General features: G+C 55.0%; 1 protein-coding gene across 1 annotated transcript in view; it reads right to left on the reverse strand.

Annotated features, from left to right (window-relative positions):
* Positions 1 to 1745, reverse strand: part of CHRDL2 (chordin like 2) — a 23178-nt gene extending 21433 nt beyond the window's left edge. Inside the window, exons 1-2 of the mRNA XM_031064776.1 lie at positions 1719 to 1745; positions 1522 to 1657 (exon numbers count right to left, since the gene is read on the reverse strand). Of these exons, the coding sequence (XP_030920636.1) occupies positions 1522 to 1657; positions 1719 to 1745 (163 nt within the window). The remainder of the gene's footprint in view (positions 1 to 1521; positions 1658 to 1718) is intronic.
* Between the last annotated feature and the right edge of the window lie 268 nt (positions 1746 to 2013).

The raw sequence follows: 2013 nt of genomic DNA on the forward strand, positions 1-2013 counted from the left end.
ACTGATGGGGTACATCATTGATGGGGTACATCATTAATGGGGTACATCGTTAATGGGGTACATCACTGATGGGGTACATCACTGATGGGGTACATCGTTAATGGGGGGTACATCATTAATGGGGCACATCATTATTGGGGCACATCACCACCCCAAAGGAGGCCCGGCTGTGCCCCTTCTTCCTGTCCAGTGCTCCCTGGATACCTGGGCACTGCCTCAGCTCCATAAAGCTCTTTAAATGGCCAGGGTAGCCCCTGCCTTCAGGAACCCCGCGGCCCCAAAGCCTCCTCCCAGCACCCCAGCAGTGCTCCCACCCAGCTGCCATCCATCTCCGCAGGATGGGCACGAAACACCATCTCTTGGAACAGCACTGGTCATGCTGTCATCCCTGGAGGAGCCACCTGGCCTCCACACAACGCTGCTGCTGTTCCTGCTGCTCCCCAGGCCCTGCACACAGTGGTCCAGCTCGGGCTGCCAGCCCTTCTCTGCTCTCTGTGGGCTCAGCTCTCTGCTCTCCAGAGCCTCCTGGAGAAGCTGGGCAGCCCTGGATGCTCCCTGAGCAGCACTGGATGCTCCCTGGGCAGCTGTGTCCTCTCAGCCAGGCCACTTCCAGAATAAGCCAGTTCATTATGTAGGTGAATTTCTGCAGCTTCCCTAGACCGGATTTGTGTGGTTTTTCACCCATTGCTCCTGTTCCACCCTCACAGCTCAGGGGTGCTCAGAGCAAGACACTTCACTAGCACAGAAATCCAGGAGTTAATGCAGCAATAAACACCTGGAGCTCCCAGACCTTGCAGGGTTCTTCTTTGCAAACACCTTCATGTCTGCAACACCAGGTCTTTCTCTTCCCATTATCTCCTTCAGCTTCCTCACACCACCAGGAAGGAGCTGTCATCACCTGAGATGCCTCTGGTGACAGGAGATCTCCTCTATCACCCAAACTGTTCATTTTGTTCTCTAATTCGAGCCCAGGATTGGGCTTTCCAGGCTGTGAGATCTTTGTGCCTGCTGCCATCCCACTCTGAGAGTGGCACCAAGCCCCTGGTCTGCCACGGTGTCCCCAGAGCCCTTATCCTGGTCACACCAACCACAAGGCCCATTTCTGGCAGAGATTAAAGAAATCAAGGGCAGTTTCTGCAGAAAAAAAAAAAAAACAAAACAAACCTCTTCTTTCCATCCATCTCCTGATTTTGACTGTCTCTACCCCAGGTGCCAACACATGCCCCCTGCTTGCCGGTGCCTCTTCCTGGAGCTGGATACGAGGGAAATCTTTGTAATAAGAAAACTTTTAATATCTTCTCTTCAAGCTGCGAGCAAAATAAATCAAGAGGCATTTCTGTGCCCACATGGGCTGGACATACATTCTGGGAAGAAAATGGGAAGCACTGAAGCCAGTGGTGAAAGGAGGTGGATCTTCACCCCGCCTTGACTCTCCCACCCTGGGATACCTGTGAGCCTCCAGAGTGCAGAGCAGGAGGCAGGGCTGAGGCAGTGCAGGCATGGCCACAATCTGCTCTTTACCAGCTCCAACCACGATTCCACCGCTCCGTGCCCTCCCCTGGGAATGGCGAGGGGGATTCTCCAGAAGGACCAGGAATTCCAGGGATACAGGAGCCCAGAATCCAGGGACACTCTGCACAGCATCTGGCACCAACCTCTGCAGAGAGCACAAGCTGTGCTGTCACATTCCAGGGCCAGCCACAAATGGGAATTCTCACAAGGAAGAATTGCTTCCCTATGTCCATGCCTGCCCTCTGGCAGTGGGAGCCATTCCCTGTGTCCTGTCCCTGCAGGCCTTGTCCCCAGTCCCTCTGCAGCTCTCCTGGAGCCCCTTCAGGCCCTGCAAGGGCTCTGAGCTCTCCCTGGAGCTTCTCCTCTCCAGGTGAGCACCCCCAGCTCTCCCAGCCTGGCTGCAGCCCTGCAGCAGCTCTGGGCTCTCTCCAGCAGCTCCAGCTCCTGCTGCTGTTGGACCCAGAGATTAAATTTATCACCACCTAAAGCCACTTCCCCTTT

Source organism: Geospiza fortis, unplaced genomic scaffold (genome assembly GCF_000277835.1).
Source record: "Geospiza fortis unplaced genomic scaffold, GeoFor_1.0 scaffold1532, whole genome shotgun sequence".
Classification (NCBI taxonomy): Eukaryota; Metazoa; Chordata; class Aves; order Passeriformes; family Thraupidae; genus Geospiza; species Geospiza fortis.